Below are 24,545 nucleotides of genomic sequence, written 5' to 3'. Positions count from 1 at the left end.
TTTTTAATACAGTATTTTTAAAAACTTCAGAAAATATTGAAAATTGTCTCCCCTCTCCCCTTCAGTTCAAGAAGCTGAAACTTTTTTTTTTTTTCCTCCAAAAGAAAACTTACATAGAAGCTCAGTGTGTAACAGACAAAGCCCATTGCTCTGGTTGAAGTCTTGCGTTTTTTTTTTTTTTTTTTTGAAGACGTTATTTATTTATTTGAAAGAAAGAGTGTGTGTGGGTGTGCGCGCTTGAGCGGGGGTGGGAGGGAGGACAGAGGAAGAGGGAGAAGCTCAGCTGCCGAGTGAGGAGCCCGATGTGGGGTTTTGTCCCAGGACCCTGAGATCATGACCTTAGCGGATGTCAGACACTTAACTGACTAAGCCACCCAGGCGCCCTTGAGCTTGCTTTTCTACTCTTGTTCCCTCTCTTATTTCCCCCAGTAGTCCCTTTCAGACATGTTTTGGAATCCTTAGGGGCCTGCATAGCACAATTTGAAAACACTGGATTGGATTAAAATAACAGACTAATGTAGTCTTATAATCATAGCTCATTTTTACTCAGATATGCTTTACCTTATTGAATAAATCCACCTCTAAAAAACTAAGACTTCTGTATTATTTTATGATTAATTTTTGATGTTTCTTTTTAACATTTTGTAGGGTGAAGAAGTTTATGTTTCCTCATTTTAATTATAGACAAAAAGCTCTAGGATATAAGACCAAAGAGAGATCTATGGGTTCTATTGTTTAGTCAACAGTTTTAACTGAGGACAAGTTTTACTTTAAAATCTGCCATACCACACCTGTATTACCATGTGGACAATTAGAATTCACTTCTTGTGACTCTTGAACTGAGAGAAGGCAATGAAAATACGAAAATCTGAAGTTGCCCCCATGTGACTTGCCTTATCTGAAAAACTGAATTAACCTAGGACTAGGATAAAGAAGTCGAAGATGGAGATGGACATGAAGAATAGGACTTACCTCACTGGTCATTTCCAAAGGATTTTTGTCAATATTAATTTTGGGGATGGATGTTTTCTCCTTCTGTGTTTAATATAGTTAGCATAAATCCCCAGAGAGGACTATAGCCCTTTTTATTTATATTTTATTCACTTTTCAAACATACCCAAAAGGAGAGAGTACAATAATAAACCCTTGTGGTATCCATTGTCTAGCTCTCACTATTATTAATATTTTGCCAATCTTATTTTATTCTCCCCCTCCCTTTTTTTTTTGGCTGGAGCATGTTGGGACAAATCGCAGATATCATGTCATTGTGCCCAAAATACTTCAGCTTGCATATTTGAGGTCTTAAACCTAAGTACCATGCCATTATCACACCTAACATAATAAATAATAGTTTTGTGATCTATCTGGTCCATGTTCACTTTTCCCCATTGTTCTTTTTTTTAAGTTTATTTATTTTTAGTAATCTCTATACCTAACATGGGGCTTGAACTTGCAACCCCAAGAACAAGAGTCACACACTCCTCTGACTGACCTAGCCAGGCTCCCCTTCCCCATCATTCTTAAAAAAACATATCTTTTTTTTTTTTAAGATTTTTTATTTTATTTATTTGAGAGAGCATGTGAGAGAGCACAAGCAGGGGGCAGGGCAGAGTGCGAGAGAGAAGCAGTCTCCCCACTGATCAGGGAGCATGATGGTGGGGCTCAATCCCAGGACCCTGGGATCATGACATGAGCCAAAGGCAGACGCTTAAACAACTGAGCCCCTAGGTGCCCCCCAAAAAACCATAACTTTCTACCATAGATTTGTTGGAAACAGAATACAAATTTCAGGTGACATTTGGTTGTTACGTCTCTTAAATGTCTTTTATTCTGGAGAAGTTCTCCTTCCCCTCTGCCTCTTTTGATTCCTTAGAGAAATTGAGTCATTTGTCCTGTGGATTCTGGATTTGGTTAGTTGCTTCCTAGAGGTGTTAACTTGCCTCTTATATTTCCTGTCAAATGTATTTATATCTATCCTTGCTATCTTTGTATTTTCAAGTCACTTTTTAGAGCATTAATAGATTTTTAGCTTAGTAACTAGACTCAAGATTTGCATTGGGAAATCTTAGAAATGACTGGGTAACCTAGCATCTAAAAAATTTGGGAGCATTTACTTATTGGAGAGCTGAATAAAATGATAATGATTCCAAACTACTTTGTTAAAATAAGCAGTAATTGGGGCGCCTGGGTGGCTCAGTTGGTTAAGCGACTGCCTTCGGCTCAGGTCATGGTCCCGGAGTCCTGCGATCGAGTCCCACATTGGGCTCCCGGCTCAGCGGGGAGCCTGCTTCTCCCTCTGACCCTCTCCCCTCTCATGCTGTTTCTCTCTCTCTCTCTCTCTAATAAATAAATAAATAAAATCTTTAAAAAAAAAAAAGCAGTAATTATTTAGTTACTTAGTGCTCAGACTAAAAGCCTAGGTAAGCTTTTTGTCCCTTAATAGATTAGGTGTTGATCTAAGGGCTGCCCCATTACTTGGTAATCACAAGTTCCCCTTTGTGTTTGACACCTTTTCATTAATATGATTGAACATTTTTCTATAATTGAAAAAGCTTAAATGGAGTGAAGGAAGAATGTTACGAGATTTCTAACTTTTCCGTATTCAGTACTAGTTTTTTAGTTATCTTTTTATCTTTCTCAAATAGCTCTGGGATTTGAATCAAAAAGAATGTCGAAATACCATGTTTGGCCACACAAATTCAGTCAATCACTGCAGATTTTCACCAGATGATAAGCTTTTGGCTAGTTGTTCAGCTGATGGAACATTAAAGGTACACTTTTGTTTATTTAAATTGGTTGTAATTTTGTGGTTTTATGATGTGGTTATAGAAATAGGTTTCTCTTCTCATTTCTACAGGAAGAGCTTTTTCTTTCAACTTCCAGGAGCATATTTAATATAACTGTAATTGCTTGTTATAATGCTTGTTTATGAATGGTTTACTGCCTTATGCTTTAAAGTTCATATAGTTTGAATTCTTAATTTTTAAGCATGTATTTATGGCTCCATAAAATTTTGAGATTTGTGGGGTCAAATTTTAAAGGCCCTGCTTTTATTTATTCTTTATTCTTACATTTATTTTATATTTTCCTGTTTCTCCTGATGTCCTGTGCAGGAAAAACTCAGAACTAGGAAATAAAGTATATTCAGGCGCCTGAAGTTTATAGTCCTAAAAAAACTAAATTCTTTAAATTTTCACCTTCTCAAATAAAATCCTAATCCTACTTTCTTTATTATTCCTTTCTCTACCATCATTCTAGTCTCCTCTTCATTGATTCTCCTTTCTTTCTTTGGTCTTAAGTCTAATCCATCTTTGACCTAGTCTTTCGGTCTACCTTTTCCCCTCCCATTCCATAGTATTTACTGTGGTTCATGCTGTCATATCCTTATGTTTGATAGCAGCTTTCTAAGATGTGTTCTTCATCTCTCCTAATCCTGGTACAGAACTGCTAGAATAACTCTCTACCTCTATTTTCATCTTGCCACTTCCAGCTGGGACGCAAAAGTACGACATTATAAATTGTGATAAACTCAGGCTCATCAGGTACAGCTGTAAGGCTCTTTACCTTCCATCATTCTGCTGCCCCTCAGTTCCTGTCCGGTTTGTTTCTTCTAGCCCCCTTAGTACTGTTTATTCTAGGCAAGATAATTTGTCAGCTACTGTTCCTGTATATACTTCATTAGTCTTTATTGGGATTTTTGGCCTCCAATTTGCTTGCCTATATTTTTTAATGACCCTCAAACCTTTATGCAAAGCCTTCTTCAGAAAGTGTTCTCTTACCACATCCATCTATCTGGTTCTGAATACATCCCTCCTTCTATCTATATCTCTATATATTGATAGAAACTGTTCAGTTTATCTTCTCATTTCCACTTGTGAATGTGCTGTTCAGTTCAGTCATTTTCATGTCTTCTTTTCTTTGATAAGATTGAATATAGATTTATGATCTGCAGAGACCTTGCATCTTCTTGTACTCTCAAGTTCATACTACAGAATTCTTCTCAAAACATGTACTCAATAAATTTTTTTTTTTAATATTTATTTATTTGACAGAGAGGGAGAGCAGGAACACAAACGGGGAGTGGGAGAGGGAGAAGCAGGCTTCCTGTGAAGCAGGGAGCCCATGTGGAGCTCGATCCCAGGATCCTGGGATCATGACCTGAGCCGAAGGCAGATGCTTAACGACTGAGCCACCCAGGCGCCCCTCAATAAATTTTCTTGACATATATTTTTTCCAGGGAAATACTTGAACCCTCCCAGGCACTATTTTGTTTGTTAGAATCACTAGAGAAGGTGATTTGTTAATGTTGATCAGTAACTCCTCAGTTACAGGAAGGTGAAATCTCTGATGCTGATCCTCTGGTTGAATCTTTGATTTCTCTTTGCTGACTGAAGATAACTTGTTTTTGTATAAATTACTTCAGGGCATCTAGTAATCCTTTCTGGGTAGAATTCTACTTTAAAGAATTTTCTAGCTGTTAGTAGATGTTGGGAGCATTCTTAGGTAGAATATTCAGGTAAACAGATTTTGACTTCTATGACGTGTTATCTGCAAATACTAAATAACCTTCTCTTCCTTTAGGACAATCCATATCAGAGGAGGCTTTTCAGAATACCCTTGGATGAGTTAAGACAACCCTTTTATGAGACAATCTTTCAGTTATATGAACCTATTATTTCTTCTTTTCTATTAAGTGAATGACTTCAGAAGAAGGCATTTTATATCTCAAGTCAAGTTTTTCCATCTTACAACTGTTGCTAATTCCAAGTTCTGGCAAAATTCCATTTTCCTTAGCGTTATTCCATTATTATTAGGTTGCTTAATGTTCAAGACATTTGTGAAACCAGGCTGTTTATCCATTTTATAAATTTAAGGTGTGCAGTTCAACTGGCTTTCCTTGCTGCCAAGTTATGGTCCGTTCATTCCTAATTGATTTGCTGTATTCATCATAGTTCCAATTCCAGACTTATGCTGTTGTTCTTAAGCCGCCAATCTTGTCACTGAATCCGTTTCATTCTCTGGAGATTACCTTACCTCATACCTACTTATTTAGAGGGTTGACACCACCCATTAAGAGTTCTCTTCTGTAAGTCTCCTCAAAAATTGCCATAAAAATCCCAATTTCCTTTCTTTTTTCTCATCTCAGTTCCCAGAAAGTTCTCTACTTATGCCCACTGTTCCTTTTTTTCTTCTTCCCCTGCACACTTTGCTTCACTGATTATTTTTTCTTTCTTTTTGTATCTTTCGCTTTTCTTCTCTTTGGGATCCTTTCCCACAGCCTACACATGTTCTTGGGCCTTTCTAAAACCAAAAAGTGAAAAACCTTTGATTCTCCATGGATTATGTTATCCTCTGAAATAGTCATTCTGTTTTTCCCTTTATTGCTAGACTTCTTAAGCCACCTGTACTTGCCTCCATTTCCTGACTATTCACTCAATATTTAAAACTTGTTAAGCCTGGTCCCATCTTTCTTGTAGTCCTTTGAAGCATGTAAAATCTAGTTTTATTTTCAGTCTCTGTTCTTTTTGTTGTAAAGGTTAATGCTCTTTGGATTAGTGTGAAATCTGATATTTTTCTTTATCCAAGACTTACTCTTTTTGTTGTATTACCAGTATTCAGCTCTTCTTCCCTCATCAACCACCTATATTTACTTTTTGAAACTCCTCTTCTGACATCAGTGTTTTCTACTTTTTCCTTTTATCTCTCTAACCCCTTCTTTATCTTTTCTACCTGGCCACTTAAATATAGCTGTTCCTCAAGCATCTAACCTTGAATACCAGTTTCGTTACCTTTCTTCCATCCCAGTTCATCAGTCCCATGGCTTGAACTCTCATCTTTTCAGTGAGTGACTTTCAGCAGTGTTACCTCCAGCCCTCATTTCTCTTGTGTGCTTGGGTCCTGCATCTCTAATCACCTGCTAGTTGTCATCACTTAGATAATACACTGTGCCTCAAACTTACCGTGCTCCACACTGAACTATATTTTCCTCCCAAACTTGAGCCCCTTTTGTGCTTCCTGTATGTTTTATGATTTTGATTAGATCAGTGTCCAGGATTTATGTCATTGTAAATGGTCACAGTTGAGTCATGTAGTATGTTTTTTCCTTTCTCATACAGCTTCTTGTTTTCCTTGGGATTAAATGTGTTGTACATTTGCCATTATAATTTTGTCTTTTAACACATTATGCTTATTTTTTTTAATGTGCTCATCACTAATTCATCTTCAAACTATCCCTTGTCTAAATTGCTTCTTACATTATTCAAACTTATCAGAATGTTTGATAAATTTTCTTTTCTTGGAAATAACTTTCTTGGAGGGTTCTGTCTTGCTCCATTCTGACTGGTGAAACTACTTCCGGTGTCCAACTGGGGATTCCTTTCGCTTTTCTCTTGACTTGAAACCCTGTTTCTTAGATTTCTTGTTCTTCTTTCTTGTTTTTTTCTCCCATTGGTGGAGAATCTCCTCTAGCTTCCTAAGAAAGAAACTTTGGGAGGTAAATTTTTGAAACATTGTCTAAAAGTGTCTAACTTCATATTTAATTGGTATTTTTGACTGCATACAGAATTCTGGGTTGTAAATAATGTTTCCTGGGACTTTTGGGGACATTGTGCCCTTATCTTCTGTCTTCTAAAGTTCCTCTTGAAAAGTTTGAAGCCATTCTGATTCATATGTGATCTGTTTTTTTGACTGAAACTTTTAGGATCTTCTCTTTTTTTTAATTATTATTTTTTATTATTATGTTAATCACCATACATCACATCATTAGTTTTTGATGTGGTGTTCTATGATTCATTGTTTGCGTGTAACACCCAGTGCTCCATGCAGAATGTGCCCTCTTTAATACCCATCACCAGGCTAACCCATCCTCCCACGCCCATCCCCTCTAGAACTCTCAGTTTGTTTCTCAGAGTCCATAGTCTCTCATGGTTCGTCTCCCCCTCTGATTTCCCCCCCTTCATTCTTCCCCTCCTGCTATCTTCTTCTTTTTTTTTAACATATAATATATTCTTTGTTTCTTTTTTCAACCAACTTCTTAGCAATTCCTTTTATAAAATCTTTTATAATTTTCATCTTTACAGTCATATTCCATCCCTTCATTGTATTAACCCTTATTTTTGTACATATATAAGTTTTTCTTTCTCTAAAATTTTGGGAGGCACTTTCTTCTAGCAGATCAAAATATGCCCCAAATCTAGTGTGTGGCACTGATCTATGCACTGGCCTGATGATATTAGATCATATTCTGTTTTGTTTTATTTTGTTTTTGTTTGTTTGTTTCTCTTTTTCTTTTTTTTTTTTTCTTTTCTTCTTTTTTCTTCCTTACCCTTTCTTTTCCCCAGGTTTCAGGTCTTTTCTGATTTGTTTAGTGTATATTTTCTGGGGCCATTGTTACCCTGTTAGCATTTTGTTCTCTCATTCATCTATTCCTCTGGACAAAATGACAAGATGGAAAAAATCACCTCAACAAAAAGAACAAGAAGTAGTACCGACTGCCAGGGACCTAATCAATACGACATTAGTAAGATGTCGGAACTAGAGTTCAGAATGATGATTTTAAAGATACTAGCTGGGCTTGAAAAATACATGGAAGTTATCAGAGAAACCCTTTCTGGAGAAATAAAAGAACTAAAATCTAACCAAGTCAAAATCAAAAAGGCTATTAATGAGGTGCAATCAAAAGTGGAGGCTCTAACTGCTAGGATAAATGAGGCAGAAGAGAGAATTAGTGATATAGAAGACCAAATGATGGAAAATAAAGAAGCTGAGGAAAAGAGATAAACAACTACTGGATCACGAGGGCAGAATTCGAGAGATAAGCAATACCGTAAGACGAAACAACATTAGAATAATTGGGATCCCAGAAGAAGAAGAAAGAGAGAGAGGGGCAGAAGGTATATTGGAGCAAATTATAGCAGAGAACTTCCTTAATTTGGGGAAGGAAACAGGCATCAAAATCCAGGAGGCACAGAGAACCCCTCTCAAAATCAATAAAAATAGGTCAACACCCCGACATCTAATAGTAAAACTTACGAGTCTCAGAGACAAAGAGAAAATCCTGAAAGCAGCTCAGGTTAAGATCTTCTCTTTATCTCCAGTATTTTTTCTTTTTAAAAATTTCATGATAATGTGCCTTGGTGTGGGTTTGTCTTCATTTACTGTGCTTGGCACTTGGTGCCTGCTTGCTTGCCTTCCTGCTTCTTTCCTTCCCTCTCTCTCTTCTTCTCTTCTCTTTTCTTTCTTTTCTTCCTTTTCTTTCTTTATTTGAGACAGAGTGAGTGAGAGGGAGAGAGAATCTGAAGCCGATTCTGCACTGAGCACAGAGTCCGACTTGGGGCTCGATCCCACAACCGCAAGATCATGAACTGAGCCAAAACCAAGAGTTGGACGTTCAACTGACTGAGCCACCCAGTTGCCCCTCGGTGGCTTCTTTCAATTTGGAAATTCAAATACTTCAGTTCTGTAGGCTTCCTTTAATTTTTTTATTTATTCTTCTCTACCTTTTCTTTCTCGAATTTCTGTTTGTTTTTTTGGTTATTATTTTCCCTCCTTCTCTTTGTTCATTTGCCCTCTTTTCTGGAAGATTTCTTTAGCTTTATTTTCTAGCTTTACTTTCTAATCCTTCTGTTGTCATGTTTTTAAGTACCCATTATGATCAGTTTCCTTTTTCCTTTTTTCCTATTTTTGTTTCATGGATTTAATATCTTTTATCTTTTTGTGAATGTTAATAGTTTCTTTTAAAAAAATTCATATGTATAATTGCTGTTTTCTCTGTTGGTTTTGGTTTCTGTCTGCATTTTAAAGATAGAGCTTAGCTATCTGATCTTGGATATATCTACAGATGGTTTCTGACTTAAAATGGTTTGACTTAGGAGTTTTCAACTTTATGATGGTGCAAAAGTGATACACATTCAGTAGAAACTGTACTTCAGATTTTGAATTTTAATCTTTCCCCTGGATAGTGATATGTAGTATGATCCTCACTTGTGATATTGGGCAGTGGCAGTGAGCTGTAGCCCCCAGTCAGCTATGCAGTCAGGAGGGTGAACAACCGATACACTTGCAACCTGTTTGTATCTATAGTACCATTCTGTTTTTCACTTTTTGTACAGTATTTAATAAATTACATGAGATATTCAACACTTTATTATAAAATAGGCTTTGTTAGATGATGTTGCCCAGCTATAGGCTAATGTAAGTGTTCCAAGCACGTTTAAGGTAGCTAAGGCTAAGCTATGATGTTCCGTAGGTAACGTTATTAAATACATTTTCAACTTATGATGGGGTTATTGGGCCCTATGGTAAGTTGAGGAAGATCTGTATATGTATTAGATATATATCCTGCTCATATTTAAGAGTGCAGCACCAAAAAGCTGATAGGGAATTGTGAGCTTGCTTATTGTGAGTTTCTCTGTGGGGTTATCTGCTTGCCATTTTTGATAGTAAACTCCTAATGCCAGACTCCTTAGATCTTTTGTCTTGATCTTGTTGGATATTCAGAGAAAAATCTTCAGTTTCCTACCTGTAGGGTATAAATCTGGTTGGCAAGAAGATGTTTAGGTAGAGATCTCAACATTTGGGATATAGACTCTCTCTTAATTTCCCTATTTTCAGAATGGTGACTCTGCTCTCAACTGTGCCAGGTGTAGAAAAACCCTCTATTCTTCAGCTAGAGTAGGGATACACCAACCTGGATTACATAGTTGGGAAGGGGATTTCAATGGATTTCCCCACCCTTATCAGAGGGTACCTGGTGCAACACTTCCTTAGCCTTTTAGGAGTTTTATTATGAATTGGGCTGCTTCTTGGCTTTCCCCCTGGTGGACTCAGGATGCAGTTTTTAGGAGTCTCCTTATTGCTTATCTTTCTGCTTTTTTTAGCCTTTACAGTTTTGTTGTTGTTATCTCTTCCTCCTTTCTCCTTTGCCTTGTGAACTACGCGTATGGAGAATTCTCTTTACTCTTGCTTTTTACATGGATTTTGGGAGGGTGTGAAGATGAATGTTTGTGCGTTCTATCTGCATCTTGAACCTGAACCCTATCTCCTTCAGTAACACTTTGTTTCTACTCACCTGTGCTTGAAACATGAGAAGAGTCTGACATTAGGAGTTTACCATCATAAATGTCTTTTCATTTAAAATGTAATTTAATACATTTGAATTTTAATACATTTAATAAATGTATTATAAATGTGTTTTTTGATTATTTATTAAATACTTACTATGTGCCAGACACTGGCATTTGGGTTTTAAATACTAAAACAAAACAAAACACCAAACAATTAATTCCTGGCCTGAAGTTGTTCAGAATCCAGTTGGAGAGAGAGGCTATGGACATGGTAAAAGGGTGCTCTTAGAACAGGTGAGGGCTGTGTCCAGGATGTGTTCAGGCAGGCACCTGATGCTGCACCCAAACTGCAGCCTCTTTTCCCTTTTTATTGTCTTTGCTTTCTCCTTTTGTACTTTAGCTTATGCCGACCTTTTAGCCTAGACTCTAGGCTATAGGGTGTTCCCTTTGTCTTTCTAGTGTTGAAATTCTGTTGTCCTAAGTTGGTGTACAGTAGGCTCTTATCCAACCTCATTTTGCTGTGGGCTTGAGAGAACAGTTTTTGCAGAGGTGGACACCATGAAGATCAGCCCTCTCATATGACACATCTGATGTACCTTGTCTTAGGGTCACTTATGGCTTGTCTTATCTCCTTTATTGACCTGTAAACTCTTTGAGAGAGCTATCTATACCTGATTTATTTATATAGTCTCAAAGTGACTAGTATAGTTGTTAATGTGTTCAAGATGATAAACCTTTGCTGTGCCCCTTCAAATCAGATTAAGACTTCTCCAAACTCAAAAGAAAAAAATGTTAAAAAGTCTTCAGGGACAGGATTTTGACTTCATGTGTGAGTAGCAAAATGTGGTTGTAGAGCACAGAGCACTGGCAGCAGGGGGGAGACAGTAGTGCACTCTTGGTGAGAACTGCCATTTTTGTGGCGGCTTTCCCACAGTGCTGTTAAGCCAGTATCATTAGCTGGTTCGTGCTGATACACTGAAAGGTAGTAAGCAGAGGTCCTGCAAAATGAGGTTGGATAACAGCATTTCAAGGTCAAAGTCTTCTAAAGCTTTTGCCTTCTGAGAGGATGAAGAACTGTAAAATTATTTCCTGCCCCAAATGGCTCTGTAATCTTCTAAGCATTTTGCAGGGTATCATGTTGATCAGCATGTTTTTCAGGCCCTGTTGATAAACCATTTCAAAATGTGAGTTTTATTTAAAAATTGCCATTTAAACACACAAGGGCCAGGGTGCCCATGGGCCTTGATACAGTGTGGTGACTTACTCAAAATCAAATGTTGTATTTACTTGGTCCCTTGATACATGGAATTTCATCACTCATTGGATAGGAGCTGAAGTCAGGTCCAGATGCAGAAATGTAGTTTAGACAGATGTAATGAAATTGGGTTGTGTTAGTTTTTTTTTTTTTCTTTCTTAAATCTAGACAGTGGTTTCTTTGTTTTTTATATTAAGAGAGAAACAGTATGATTTTTCATGTATAGTTGATGTGACTGAAGCTTCTGGCATTTATATGTAGGGTTTTTTCCCTCTCTCTTTAAGTATCAAGAAAGGCTGTTTTAGTATCTGATATCTCTTGCTTCATCCAGTTTTGTTGCAAGGGGAAAGGTTTTGGTATTGGCTGTATTCCTTAGTGTATATAATATGTCTCTAAACTTGAGAGAGATTTAAAAATTTGCCTGGTCGGGCGCCTGGGTGGCTCAGTTGTTAAGCATCTGCCTTCGGCTCAGGTCATGATCCCAGGGTCCTGGGATCGAGTCCCACATCGGGCTTCCTGCTCTGTGGGAAGCCTGCTTCTTCCTCTCCCACTCCCCCTGCTTGTGTTCCTGCTCTCGCTATGTCTCTCTCTGTCAAATAAATAAATAAAATCTTAAAAAAAAAAAAATGTGCCTGGTCAGAAATCTGGTTTTACGTTGGAACTGTGCTTTGGAAGCTGAGTTAAAACCTAAGAAGCAGCTTTTTTTTTTTCCTTTCCTTTTCTCTTTCTTTCTTTTTCTTTCTTTTTTTTTTTTGTCCATGTCGTTGGCCAACCCTTGGTCTGAGCATGGCAGCCATTATCACTCTTTGAAGCTGGGATGCTGCTCAAGGCCCAGGGGAGTGAAGATGGGTCTTCTTGAAGGCCTGTTTCTTTTGTGCTGTTCGGGTGGCTCTCCTAGTAAGTGAGGTTTAGAGTCTTTTGTATCCCATTCCTCAGGATCCAGTTGTTTTAGAGCTCTGTCTGGCCCCACCAAACACACAAGGTGTCTTGCTTCCTTTCAGTATATTCTTTGTTTTCTATTTTCAGAGACTTCCTTATGTCCCTGGATGCTCTGCTGTGTTTAACTCGGCTTAGCCTGGGCCCTGTGTGTTGTCCGGGCTGTGCATATAGTAGATGGGAACTTCATGCCTGGCACGGCAGAGGGCAGCAGATGCAAGTTGTGAGCCTTCTCACCTTTCTTCTAGTCTCATCTTACTGTCAACACCTAATCTTTAGCATACTCCACACCATGCAAGGAGTTTTTAACATTTTATTTAGTTTCACATTCTGCATTTTGCATTTCAGGCAGTGCTTCTAGCTTTTTTTTTTTTTCTCTTTAGGAAGGTGCTGAATGAAGCTGGAGTACTTAATTTTTAAAGTCATGCATAAGTGAAAACAGTTCATTAGAAAAAGTGAATATTTGCATTTAATCCAGGTGGAATTCTAGAGGTGTGATTTGAGATTAAAACAAACATTTTTTAAATTTTTCAATCTGAAGCTTTGGGATGTGAAATCAGCAAACGAGAGGAAAAGCATTAATGTGAAGCAGTTCTTCCTAAATTCAGAGGAGCCTCAAGAGGATATGGAAGTGATCGTGAAATGCTGTTCATGGTCTGCTGATGGTGCTAGGATAATGGTGGCAGCAAAAAATAAAATCTTTGTAAGTATCAGTATTTTAACAAGCCAAAATTAGCCTGATTTAAAGAAAATGAAAATGTCAACTGATTTTGCATTGTAAAATTGATATAATTTTATTGTTTATTGATATAATGAAAGTATAGCTGTGTGATTTGGGGCAGACTCCCTAACTTCATAGTTCTCAGAACTGTGTTCCAGGGATGTCAATAGGCTTTGTGAGGAAAAGTCTCTGTGGTCACGTAGGTTTGGGAAATGTTATGTATTGCTTTCCCCCGTTAGAGTTACTCAGTGTATACTAACATACTTAAGGCCTCCAGAAGTTCTGTAATACAGAAATAATTTATGTTGGTTAATCCGGTGTTTCTCAGATTTATTGAAAACATGGACTATTTTCTACATCGCTTTTTTTTTTTTTTTTACAATTTTGAATACATTGGTTTAGATGATTTTCAAAGTGCTTTCTTACCCCTGAAATTTATTAGGATTTTGTGACTGTGATAGAAATATTTGTCAACAACTGGAGACTATTGTAAGAATTCTGTAGGAGGACAATATGTAAAAATAGTGAATGACAAAAAAATGCTTTCCTTTTTTTTTCAAATCTAATAATAGCTTATATTTGTAGTATTCAGAGTGCTCTCACATATTATTTCTTTTAATATAACTATCCAAGGGACACAGCAGATTGCAATAGCCCTCTGCTAATAATGAGGCAACTGAGGTTCAGAGCAGCCAAATAATTTGTCCCACATTATAACATGGATTTGAAAAGGTAGGTATTCTATGACTCGGTGACATTCCATTCAAATAGTAATTTTAAAAGACTTGAATAAGAGATATTACAGTTTTATTTTCAGCTTTATTGAGGTACAGTTGACAAAATTGTTTAAGATGTTTAAAGTATACAACGTGATGAATTAATATTTGTATGCATTGTGAAAGCATTCCCCCCACATGGAGTTAAATAACACATTTGTCACCTCACGTACTTATCTTTTTTGTGAGAATATTTAATTTGTACTCTCTTAATTTCACTTATACAATACAGTATTATCAACTATAGTCACCATGTTATATGTTAGATCCTCAGACCTCATTCACCTTCTAACTGAAAGTTCGTATCTTTTTACCAACCTCTTCCTATTCTCCACACCCAAAATAGTACAATTTTATTTATTTTATTTATTTATTTTTTACTGTGAATGTTTATTTATTTATTTATTTAAGATATTATTTATTTGACAGAGAGAGAGAGACAGCCAGAGAGGGGACACAAGCAGGGGGAGTGGGAGAGGGAGAAGCAGTCTTCCCCCAGAGCAGGGAGCCTGACCTGGGGCTCGATCCCAGGATCCTGGGATCATGACCTGAGCTGAAGGCAGACGCTTAATGACTGAGCCACCCAGGCACGCCATGAATGTTTTATTTAATCATTTTTGTTTACAACTGAAACTCTGGGAACTCAAAGTTAGCATCCTTGCCTGTGAGCTTCTTATGGGCACCAGAGAAGTTTCATCCTTATGCTCCATGTTGTTCTGCTATGCTTTACCCAAGTGAACTTTTATGAGTCAGCTGCCATCCAGTTTCACATGGATTCTCTTGCCCACAATTTTGCTTGGGAAAACCAAGTCCTCCAGGATTGCGTCATGCAATGGGTTGTCAAAGTGTGGCTCCTGGGGCACTTTTACTTATTTTTTGTATGGCTTTTTCGAGTTGGCTTAGGTAGAATTCTCCTCTGAGCTGTAAAGACAATGGGCTTCCCACTCAACTTTTTCTCCAATTCTTGGACTAGCCAGACTTGGATTTCCTGAAAAATTTCAGTTGAGAAATAGGAACAAAGATGATAATAGCTCTCTAACCACCACCCACTTCAGTTTCCTTGGTTGCTGTTATATTCAGCACCCATAGCTGGGCTTTGAGGTCTGAGTTCATCTCCAGCTCAAGGAGAGCCTGGGAGATGCCGGATTCAAACTCATCCGGCTTCTTGCCATTGGGCTTCATTGTCTTTGTGCTTGAACTGAACATGGCCTTCTCCTTGGTGAGAGCACTGGCCTAGGAAGAGGCCTGAGTCTCTTGAGAGCTCTTTAAATCCCCTGAGATCGTGTGTGTGTGTGTGTATTTTTTTCTTTTAAAGTAGGTTCCATGCCTAGCATAGAGCATGGTGCCCAATGCACGGCTTGAACTCACGACCCTGAGTTTACGACTCGAGCTGAGATGAAGTTGTCCGCTTAACCGACTGGGCCACCCGATAGTACAATTTTAAAGACTGAATTATACCATATAGTTATATAAAACTCACTGAGGAGCCGTTTATATTGTTATTGATCTAGTTGCCGTGACCCTTTGATCTTGGGTGCTTATGGGTTTATACCTTTAGCACGAAATTAAAAATATCTCCTTTTGTCTTAAATTTGTTAAAATTTGTAGGAACAGAAAAGGAATCATTGAATTTGTAAGATTTGAAGAATAAATTTTTTCTGTTGTAAAATATATCTATGTAAAATTTGCCATTTTAACTATTCTTTTTAAAGATAAGGACTCTTATTTTAAGATATTATTTATTTATTTGTCAGAGAGTGAGCGCAAGCAGGGAGAGCAGCACGTAGAGCAGGCAGAGGGAGAAGCAGGCTCCCCGCTGAGCAAGGAGCCCGATATGGGACTCAATCCCAGGACCCTAGGATCATGACCTGAGCCGAAGGCAGATGCTTGACTGACTAAGCCACCCAGGAGTCCCATCATTTTAACTATTTTGAAATGTATAATTCAGTGATGTTAATGATATTCGTAATGCTGTGCAGCTATCACCGCTATTTCCAAAACTTTTCATCACCCCACAGAGAAACTCTGTAACCAGAAACTAATAACTACCCATTCCTCTCTGCCTCTAGCCCTTGGTAATCTTTATTTTTTAATTATTTCTTTATTTATTAAACAAAAAAAGATTATTTGAGAGAGAGAACATGAGCAGGGTTGGGAAGGGGCAGAGGGAGAGGGAGAAGCAGACTGCTGAGCAGGGAGCTAGAGGTGGGACTCGATCCCCAAGACCCTGAGATCATGACCTGAGCCACCAGGCGCTGCTCCCCCCCAATAACCTTTAATCTATGAATTTGTCTATTCTAGATATTTCATATATGTGGAATCATATAATATTGGTCCTTTTGTATCTGGCTCATTTCATTTAGCCTAATATTTTCAAGGTTCATCCATGTTGTAGCATGTACAAAACTTCATTCCTTTTTATGGCCGAATAATATTCCATTATATGGATATAACACATTTTTTTATGCATTCATCTGTTGATGGACACTTGGGTGTTTTCACCTTTTGGCTGCTGTGAATAATGATATAGTGATCATGGTGTATAGGAATCTGTTTGAGTTCCTGCTTTCAGATCTTCTGTGTACACACCAAGTGGTAGAATTGTTGGGTCGTATGGTAATTCTAAATTTAGCTTTTTTGAGGAACCACCAAACCATCTGTACCATTTTATTTTATTTTTTAAATTATGTGATGTTAATCACCATAAATTACATCATTGGTTTTTGATGTAGTGTTCCATGATTCATTGTTTGTGTATGACACACAGTGCTCCATTCAACACGTGCCCTCTTTAATACCCATCACCAGGCTAACCCATCCTCCCACCCCTCCCCTCTAGAACCCTCAGTTTGTTTTTCAGAGTCCGCCGTCTCTCATGGTTCATCTCCCCCTCCGATTTCCCCCCCTTCATTCTTCCCCATCTGCTATCTTCTTTTTCTTTTTTTTTTTAACATGTAATGTATTACTTGTTTCAGAGGTACAGATCTGTGATTCAACAGTCATGCACAATTCACAGCGCTCACCATAGCGCATACCCTCCCCAATGTCTATCACCCAGCCACCTCATCCCTCCCACCCCCCACCACTCCAGCAACCCTCAGTTTGTTTCCTGAGATTAAGAATCCTCATATCAGTGAGGTCATATGATACATGTCTTTCTCTGATTGACTTATTTCACTCAGCGTAACACCTTCCAGTTCTGTCCACGTTGTTGCAAATGGCAAGATCTCATTCCTTTTGATGGCTGCATAATATTCCATTGTATATATATATACCACATCTTCTTTATCCATTCATCTGTTGATGGACATCTTGGCTCTTTCCACAGTTTGGCTATTGTGGACATTGCTGCTATAAACATTGGGGTGCACGTACCCCTTTGGATCCCTACATTTGTATCTTGGGGGTAAATACCCAGTAGTGCAATTGCTGGATTGTATGGTAGCTCTATTTTCAACTTTTTGAGGAACCTGCATACTGTTTTCCAGAGTGGCTGCACCAGCTTGCATTCCCACCAACAGTGTAGGAGGGTTCCGCTTTCTCCGCATCCCCACCACCATCTCTCATTTCCTGACTTGTTAATTTTAGCCATTCTGACTGGTGTGAGGTGATATCTCATTGAAGTTTTGATTTGGATTTCCCTGATACCGAGTGATGCTGAGCACTTTTTCATGTGTCTGTTCCATTTGGATGTCTTCTTTGGAAAAATGTCTGTTCATGTCTTCTGCCCATTTCTTGATTGGGTCATTTGTTCTTTGGGTGTTGAGTTTAAGAAGTTCTTTATAGATTTTGGATACTAGCCCTTTATCTGAGATGTCATTTGCAAATATCTTCTCCCATTCTGTCTGGTGTCTTTTGGTTTTGTTGACTGTTTCTTTTGCTGTGCAAAAGCTTTTTATCTTGATAAGGTCCCAAGAGTTCATTTTTGCCCTTGCTTCCCTTGCCTTTGGCGACGTTTCTAGGAAGAAGTCGCTGTGGCTGAGGTCGAAGAGGTTGCTGCCTGTGTTCTCCTCTAGGATTTTGATGGACTCCTGTCTCACATTTAGGTCTTTCAGCCATTTGGAGTCTATTTTTGTGTGTGGTGTAAGGAAATGGTCCAGTTTCATTCTTCTGCATGTGGCTGTCCAATTTTCCCAACACCATTTGTTGAAGAGACTGTGTTTTTTCCATTGGACATTCTTTCCTGCTTTGTCGAAGATGAGTTGACCATAGAGTTGAGGGTCCATTTCTGGGCTCTCTATTCTGTTCCATTGATCTATGTGTCTGTTTTTGTGCCAGTACCATACTGTCTTGATGATGACAGCTTTGTAATAGAGCTGGAAGTCCGAAATTGTGATGCTGCCAGCTTTGCTTTTCTTTTTCAACATTCCTCTGGCTATTCGGGGTCTTTTCTGGTTCCATACAAATTTTAGGATTATTTGTTCCATTTCTTTGAAAAAAGTGGATGGTATTTTGATGGGGATTGCATTGAATGTGTAGATTGCTCTAGGTAGCATTGACATCTTCACAATATTTGTTCTTTCAATCCATGAGAATGGAATGTTTTTCCATTTCTTCATGTCTTCCAATTTCTTTCATGAGTATTTTATAGTTTTCTGAGTACAGATTCTTTGCCTCTTTGGTTAGATTTATTCCTAGGTATCTTATAGTTTTGGGTGCAATTGTAAATGGGATTGACTCCTTAATTTCTCTTTCTTCTGTCTTCTTGTTGGTGTATAGAAATGCCACTGATTTCTGTGCATTGATTTTATATCCTGCCACTTTACTGAATTCCTGTATGAGTTCTAGGAGTTTTGGGGTGGAGTCTTTTGGGTTTTCCACATAAAGTATCATATCATCTGCAAAGAGTGAGAGTTTGACTTCTTTGCTGATTTGGATGCCTTTTATTTATCTTTTTGTTTTCTGATTGCTGTGGCTAGGACATCTAGTACTATGTTGAATAGCAGTGGTGATAGTGAACATCCCTGCTGTGTTCCTGACCTTAGGGGCAAAGCTCTTAGTTTTTCCCCATTGAGAATGATATTCGCTGTGGGTTTTTCATAGATGGCTTTTATGATATTGAGGTATGTACCCTCTATGCCTATACTCGGAAGAGTTTTGATCAAGAAAGGATGCTGTACTTTGTCAAATGCTTTTTCTGCATCTATTGAGAGGATCATATGGTTCTTGTTCTTTCTTTTATTAATGTATTGTATCACATTGATTTGCGGATGTTGAACCAACCTTGCAGCCCAGGGATAAATCCCACTTGGTCTTGGTGAATAATCCTTTTATTGTACTGTTGGATCCTATTGGCTAGTATTTTGGTGAGAATTTTTGCATCCATGTTCATCAGGGATATTGGTCTGTAATTCTCCTTTTTGATGGGGTCTTTGTCTGGTTTGGGGATCAAGGTAATGCTGGCCTCATAAAAGGAGTTTGGAAGTTTTCCTTCCATTTCTATTTTTTGGAACAGTTTCAGAAGAATAGGTATTAATTCTTCTTGAAATGTTTGGTAGAATTCCCCTGGGAAGCCATCTGGCCCTGGACTTTTGTTTTTTGGGAGATTTTTGATGACTGCTTCAATTTCCTTAGTGGTTATAGGTCTGTTCAGGTTTTCTATTTCTTCCTGGTTCAGTTTTGGTAGTTGATACATCTCTAGGAATGCATGCATTTTTCCAGATTATCTAATTTGCTGGCATAGAGTTGCTCATAATATGTTCTTATAATTGTTTGTATTTCTTTGGTGTTGTTTGCGATCTCTCCTCTTTCATTGATGATTTTGTTGATTTGGGTCATTTCTCTTTTCTTTTTGATACGTCTGGCCAGGGTTTTATCAATCTTGTTAATTCTTTCAAAGAACCAGCTCCTAGTTTTGTTGATCTGTTCCACTGTTCTTTTGGTTTCTATTTCATTGATTTCTGCTCTGATCTTTATTATTTCTCTTCTCCGGCTGGGTTTAGGCTTTATTTGCTTTTCTTTCTCCTGCTCCTTTAGGTGTAGGGTTAGGTCGTGTATTTGAGACCTCTCTTGTTTCTTGAGAAAGGCTTGTATTGCTATATACTTTCCTCTTAGGACTGCCTTTGCTGCATCCCAAAGATTTTGAACAGTTGCATTTTCATTTTCCTTTGTTTCCATGAATTTTTTTAAATTCTTCTTTAATTTCCTGGTTGACCCATTCATTTTTTAGTAGGATGTGTGCTTGAGTTCTTTCCGACTTCCCTCTTGTGATTGAGTTCTAGTTTCAAAGCATTGTGATCTGAAAATTTGCAGGGAATGACCCCAATCTTTTGGTACTGGTTGAACCTGATTTGTGACCTAGGATGTGATCTATTCTTGAGAATGTTCCATGGGCACTAGAGAAGAATGTGTATTCTGTTGCTTTGGGATGGAATGTTCTGAATATATCTGTGAAGTCCATTTGGTCCAGTGTGTCATTTAAAGTCTTTATTTCCTTGTTGATCTTTTGCTTAGATGATCTGTCCATTTCAGTGAGGGGGGTGTTAAAGCCCCCCACCATTATTGTATTGTTGTCGATGTGTTTCTTTGCTTTTGTTATTAATTGGCTTATATAAGTGACTGCTCCCATGTTAGGGGCATAGATATTTATAATTGTTAGAACTTCTTGTTGGATAGACCCTTTAAGTATGATATAGTGTCCTTCCTCATTTCTTATTACAGTCTTTGGTTTAAAATCTAATTTGTCTGATATGAGAATTGCCACCCCAGCTTTCTTTTGGTGTCCATTAGCATGGTAAATGGTTTTCCACCCCCTCACTTTCAATCTGGGGGTGTCTTTGGGTCTAAAATGAGTCTCTTGCAGACAGCGTATCGATGGGTCTTGTTTTTTAATCCAATCTGATAGCCTGTGTCTTTTGATTGGGGCATTTAGCCCATTTACATTCAGGGTAACTATTGAAAGATAGGAATTTAGTGCCATTGTATTGCCTGTAAGGTGACTGTTACTGTATATTGTCTGTGTTCCTTTCTGGTCTCTGTTACTTTTAGGCTCTCTCTTTGCTGAGAGGACCCCTTTCAATATTTCTTGTAGGGCTGTTTTCATGTTTGCAGATTCCTTTATTTTTTGTTTGTCCTGGAAGCTTTTTTTTTTTTTTAAAGATTTTATTTATTTATTTGAGAGAGAGAATGAGAGACAGAGAGCACGAGAGGGAAGAGGGTCAGAGGGAGAAGCAGACCCCCCGCTGAGCAGGGAGCCCGATGCGGGACTTGATCCCGGGACTCCAGAATCATGACCTGAGCCGAAGGCAGTCACTTAACCAACTGAGCCCCCCAGGCGCCCCTGTCCTGGAAGCTTTTTATCTCACCTATTTTCAATGACAGCCTAGCTGGATATAGTATTCTTGGCTGCATATTTTTTTCGTTTAGTGCTCTGAATATATCATGCCAGTCCTTTCTGGCCTGCCAGGTCTCTGTGGATTGGCTCTGTTGCCAATCTAATGTTTCTACCATTGTAGTTTACAGATCTCTTCTCCTGAGGTGCTTTCAGGATTTTCTCTTTGTCTCTGAGACTCGTAAGTTTTACTATTAGATGTTGGGGTGTTGACCTATTTTTATTGATTTTGAGAGGGGTTCTCTGTGCCTCCTGGATTTTGATGCCTGTTTCCTTCCCCAAATTAAGGAAGTTCTCTGCTATAATTTGCTCCAATATACCTTCTGCCCCTCTCTCTCTTTCTTCTTCTTCTGGGATCCCAATTATTCTAATGTTGTTTCGTCTTACGGTATTGCTTATCTCTCGAATTCTGCCCTCGTGATCCAGTAGTTGTTTTTTTTATTTTATTTTATTTTATTTTTATTTTTTTAAAGATTTTATTTATTTATTTGAGAGAGAGAGAATGAGAGAGAGAGAGCACATGAGAGGGGGGAGGGTCAGAGGGAGAAGCAGGCTCCCTGCCGAGCAGGGAGCCCGATGCGGGACTCGATCCAGGGACTCCAGGATCATGACCTGAGCCGAAGGCAGTCGCTTAACCAACTGAGCCACCCAGGCGCCCGATCCAGTAGTTGTTTATCTTTTTTCCTCAGCTTCTTTATTTTCCATCATTTGGTCTTCTATATCACTAATTCTCTCTTCTGCCTCATTTATCCTAGCAGTTAGAGCCTCCACTTTTGATTGCACCTCATTAATAGCCTTTTTGATTTTGACTTGGTTAGATTTTAGTTCTTTTATTTCTCCAGAAAGGGTTTCTCTGATAACTTCCATGTATTTTTCAAGCCCAGCTAGTATCTTTAAAATCATCATTCTGAACTCTAGTTCCGACATCTTACTTATGTCCGTATTGATTAGGTCCCTGGCAGTCGGTACTACTTGTTGTTCTTTTTGTTGAGGTGATTTTTTCCATCTTGTCATTTTGTCCAGAGGAATAGATGAATGAGAGAACAAAATGCTAACAGGGTAACAATGGCCCCAGAAAATATACACTAAACAAATCAGAAAAGACCTGAAACCTGGGGAAAAGAAAGGGTAAGGAAGAAAAAAGAAGAAAAGAAAAAAAGAAAAAGATACAAACAAACAAAACAAAACAGAATATGATCAAATATGATCAGGCTGGTGCATAGATCAGTGCCACATACTAGATTTTGGGCATATTTTGGTCTGTTAGAAGAAAGTGCCTCCCAATATAAAAAAAAAGACAAAAATAAGGGTTAATATGATGAAGGGATGGAATATGACTGTAAGGATGAAAATTATAAAAGATTTTATAAAAGGAATTGATAAGATAAGAAGCTGGTTGGGGCGCCTCGGTGGTTCAGTCGTTGAGTGTCTGCCTTCAGCTCAGGTCATGGTTCCAGCGTCCTGGGATCGAGCCCGCATCATGCTCCCTGTTCGGTGGGAAGCCTGCTTCTCCCTCTCCCATTCCCCCTGCTTGTGTTCCCTCTCTCACGTGTCACTGTCAAATAAATAAATAGAATCTTAGGAAAAAAAAAAAAAGTTGGTTGAAAAAAGAAAGAAGAGGATTTAAAAAAAAAAAAAAGGGAGAGAATGTGATCAGGCAGGAGATTACAACAAAGCCATACACTGGAGATTTAGGGTATATTTTGATCTGTTAGAAGATACTGTATTCCAAAATTTTAAAGAGATAACAACTTAAATATTTATACCAAAAATAAGGGTAACTACTATGAAGGGGTACAATATGACTCTAAAAATGAAAAATAAAAAAGATTTTTTTAAAAAAGGGATTGATAAGATGTTGGTTGAAAAAGCGAAAAAGAAAAATTAAAAAAAAAAAAAGTTAAAAAAAATTAACTTTCAAAGACTGTAAAGACTGTAAAGAATCATGGGAAAAAAAGCCATGAATTCTATGTGCAGTATTCCCCTAGTGCTGGAGTTCTGCTGTTCTCATTGGTGGGTAAACTTGATCTTGGCTGGCTGTTCTTGCTGATCTTCTGGGGCAGGGGCCTGTTGCCATGGTTCCCAAATGTCTTTGCCAGAGGCGGAATTGCCCTGCCCTTGCCGGTCCGGGCTGAGTAATCTGCTCTGGTTTGCTCTCCGGAGCTTTTGTTCCCTGCAAGCTTTCGGTACAGCTTTGGAGGACTAGAGTGAAAATGGCGGCCTCCCAATCTCTGCCCTGGAGGAGCTGAGAACTTGGGGCCGCACTCCTCCGTGAGCCTCCAGAGCAAAGCAGTCAGTCACTCCCATCTCCCCGGTCTCCAGCCGCGCTCCGTGCTCACTCGGCCTGTGACCCAGTGTTTCTATCTCTGGCACCAGACCCCGTGTGGAGTCTCCAGACCCAGCCGATTCCTGTGGTGAGCTCCCGCACTGCTCCTCCTGGGGGAGGAAGGGGAGTCTCCCCGGATCTGCCGCTTGTTGGGTCCCTGCTGGAAGAGCAGTGGCCTGACTGTGCTGTGGATCACAGTTTATTGCAACCCGGAGCTGAGAGCCCACATCTCGGCTCTGTCTCTGCAGCCGGCTTTCTCGCTCCGATGCCTGAGAGCTCTGCCACACTCAGGCACCCCCGGTCTTCCTGTTACCCCGAGGGTCCTGAGACCACACTGTCCCAGCGAGGGTTTCACCCCCCCCCCCCCCAGCTTAGCCTCTGAAGCGATGTCCCTCAGCAGAGCAGACTTCTAAAAGTTCTGATTTTGTGCTCTGCTGCTCTGTCACTTGCCAGAAACGGTGAACAAAGGCCCCCTTCCCCGCTGTCTATCCTCCTGAATATCGCCTCGGATTCACTTCTCCGGACGCATGTCCTACCATCCAGAAAGTGGTTGCTTTTCTGTCTGTACCATTTTATATTCCCACTAGTAGTGTACAGGAGTTCCACTTTCTCCTTGCCAACACTTGTTATTTTCCATTTTTCAAAAAATTACAACCATCTTATTAGGTGTGAAGTGGCATCTCATTGTGGTTTGATTTACATTTGAATTTGAACATTTTAAAAGATCTTTTCCAGTGAGAGAGGAAGACAGCTTAATATTACATGAAATGCCTCTTTGTTTGAAAAATCTAGACTAGATCTTTATTTTACCTGCTAAAATAAAGCTACCCTAAAATCACCCTTCACTACACATAGATCCCAATTTTTTAGTCTTTGGTCTCTGCATTCTCCTCCTCTTTATTTCTTTTGAACTCTTTTCTGTTAGCCTACTCTAATTGTTAGGTCTTTACTTTTTACCACCCAATAATTAAGACAGCTGCCTATTCCGTACTTGCTAATTTCCTCTGTCACTCTCCACCATTAATTTTTAAGAATGACCTGTCCTGGGAAGCATTGTAAGTATGGTTTCCTGTCTTTTGTTCTTGGCTCCTGATGCTGTGCTGCTTACCATCTGTGTGCTTGAAGGGCTCTGCATTC

At 38.8% G+C, this 24,545-nt stretch overlaps 1 protein-coding gene and 1 pseudogene across 5 annotated transcripts in view; one reads left to right on the top strand and one right to left on the bottom strand.

The window, feature by feature from the left end:
- APAF1 (apoptotic peptidase activating factor 1) overlaps positions 1–24,545 on the top strand; it is a 92,681-nt gene that overhangs the window by 38,020 nt on the left and 30,116 nt on the right. For 4 of the 5 annotated variants that reach the window (XR_004676096.1, XM_034987762.1, XM_034987764.1 and 1 more), the window contains 2 exons: positions 2,646–2,771; positions 12,797–12,958. Coding sequence is in view for 3 of the 5 variants with exons in the window: in XM_034987762.1 (XP_034843653.1) it covers positions 2,646–2,771; positions 12,797–12,958 (288 nt within the window). In the remaining 2 variants the exon portion in view is untranslated. Of the gene's footprint in view, positions 1–2,645; positions 2,772–12,796; positions 12,959–24,545 lie in introns of those variants that run through there. The other variant, XR_004676097.1, reaches the window with a different exon arrangement.
- Positions 14,374–14,958, bottom strand: LOC117998845 (annotated as a pseudogene).

This window comes from Mirounga leonina, unplaced genomic scaffold (genome assembly GCF_011800145.1).
Source record: "Mirounga leonina isolate KUSES-001 unplaced genomic scaffold, KU_Mleo_1.0 Mir_418, whole genome shotgun sequence".
Lineage (NCBI taxonomy): Eukaryota > Metazoa > Chordata > Mammalia > Carnivora > Phocidae > Mirounga > Mirounga leonina.
Note: the sequence above shows the minus strand (reverse complement) of the source record. Positions and strands in the feature narration are given on the sequence as shown.